Source organism: Apaloderma vittatum, unplaced genomic scaffold (assembly GCF_000703405.1).
Source record: "Apaloderma vittatum isolate BGI_N311 unplaced genomic scaffold, ASM70340v1 scaffold331, whole genome shotgun sequence".
Classification (NCBI taxonomy): domain Eukaryota; kingdom Metazoa; phylum Chordata; class Aves; order Trogoniformes; family Trogonidae; genus Apaloderma; species Apaloderma vittatum.
Genome location: NW_009699334.1, coordinates 67063 through 69241, shown reverse-complemented (window position 1 = coordinate 69241; position 2179 = coordinate 67063). Strand labels below are relative to the sequence as shown.

General features: G+C 37.3%; 1 protein-coding gene across 1 annotated transcript in view; it reads left to right on the top strand.

Annotated features, from left to right (window-relative positions):
* Positions 1–1069: 1069 nt before the first annotated feature.
* The window catches only part of LOC104280604 (microtubule-associated serine/threonine-protein kinase 2-like), a 16243-nt gene continuing 15133 nt past the window's right edge, over positions 1070–2179 (top strand). The window contains exon 1 of the mRNA XM_009878302.1: positions 1070–1126. Coding sequence (XP_009876604.1) covers positions 1070–1126 — 57 coding nt within the window. The remainder of the gene's footprint in view (positions 1127–2179) is intronic.

Here is a 2179-nt window from a genome sequence, read left to right as displayed (position 1 = left end):
TGGAATGCTTAATAATGAAAACAGGTTTATTAGTCACTAAACCCACACCATGCAAATTTTAGTGTATTTACAACCACTTTATTATCATAAAAATCACATTTTAATCTGGAGACTCAGAAAAGACCTTTAAAAGAATCAAGTCATCAGGACTAATGTTAAGTGTTCTGGACAGCACCAGAAGACCAGAGAGTACAAATAAATAAATTCTAATCACCGTTTCAGAGGAGAGCTCATAAATGACTTGTGCGGTTAATACAGTGAGTGCAGACGTTTAGGTGTTTAAACGTGTAGTCACAGATGGATGCAGTGACACATTAGTACCAAACGTGTCTTTCTCTGGTTTATGAAATGACTTAAATTGGGCATGTGCAACGTGAAGGTGGTGGCAAGAACACGTGACGCTGAAAGTGCAGGGTTGCGTTCAGCTGCTTAGTTGGGTATTCTTTGACCTTTGCATCGATCCCTGGTTTTGCGAAGAGGAGAGTCTTGTTGACAGCGTTGTGGTGCCGGTTTAGCAAATGCTGTGACAGACGTGCCTGCTCACTGTGGGCTTTCGGCCTGAGCTCGAGGCTGGTGATGTTCATAAACCCAAGAGTTGGGCATTGTTTTTGTTCTCAAGCAGAAGGGGAGAAATACACGGCTTGTCCTTGAAACAGTTGTGGCTGTTGTTTCTTTGGGACAGAACCATATTATGTTGCTTGGTGAGGAGAGGCTTTTGTTCTAGACTATAGAGACTTCATTTCTTTGTGCAGACATTGATAAGAATTGTGAATTAGTTTTTTTTTGTCTGCTATTTTATGTGATTTCTGTTAAAAAAGTGCTAAGTATTAAACATTTGTTGTGTTTCCAAAGCTTAACTTCATTTCCTTTAGGTCTAAAGCCAATGGTAGTTGTATTCAGAGTCTTCTAATCAAATTACAATCTTTTTTTTCCCATTCCATATGTGCAGATCTGCTGTTGAGTTTGAGGGAAAATTTATTCTTAGGAAAACTTCACATAAGTGGTTCTTATTTTTTTCTGAGCATTGATGTGCATATCTCATTTGTAGTAGGAAGTGAGAAAATTCCGGATGGTTTATGGAGACAAAAATATTGATATTGATGCCAAAGGATTGGAATGTTCGCTGGTGCAAACAAAAAAAGGCATTTTTTTCCTGCTGCGAGTGATCTTCCTTCATGACAATAACACCAAATTAAAATATGTCTTTGTCACTTGTATGAACAAGTAGTGTTCTAACTCTTAGCAGACCATCATGCCTTGTTAGATTTTATTTTGCCACTGATCCTTAACTACAGGTGCTTCCACCGGGCATCCCGGGCAAAAAAGTACCATAGTTACAGAGGATTCCTGGAGTGTTTTCTGGTTTCATACTTTCCTTTTTGTGCAGTGGGCACTATTCACGTGAGCTTATAAATTGAGATCAAGTCTTAAAATTGTATTACACATCCGTAAGTGGTTACTGACTGCCTGATTAGAAAAGCCCCTTTAACTCCCCTGAGCAGTTCCCCACCAAAGTTCAGTGCATGAATTACCTTTTTCTTTTCCTTGTAGGCAGCTTGATTTGAGAGAAGCCTTGGAACAGCAGCTGGGCGTGGAATTCCCTCTTCTAGTCCCCTTAGCCTTGGGACAGTTTAAGGGCTATATCTCATACTGGACCAACAGAGACTTCTGTTTGAGACTACAGTTCAAACTTAATGATTTAACATTTTTCTTTTGAGAGTGCTTTTTTCAAAAGATTGAAACTCTGCACTATTAGTAAATAAGTAATTTTTATACCGCACGCACATTTTAACACACTTTACTATTGTTCACTTGCAAAACTTTGTATTTTCAGCTAGTATTTTAATTTTAAATTTATTTGTGCCGTAGAAAATTCTATATTTTTTGAGTTGAGGATTAAATATTAATACAGATAACTTCCCTGTTTTTGAAATGTGACCTAGAAGTTCCTATCTCTATTGTATAAAATTAGGTGAAATTCTCTTCCAGGCCTTATGCTATAAAGCAATTATTTATGTAAATGGAATGAACTTTTAACCTATTACTAGATCTTGCTCATCTCTCTCAGTAGACGGATAGGGACTTCACATTCCCAGTGAAAATGACTTGATTGTAACTTTGTAGGCATTAAACAGAATTTACACAGCTATAAATAGGTATTTTACGTTGTTTTACTCTT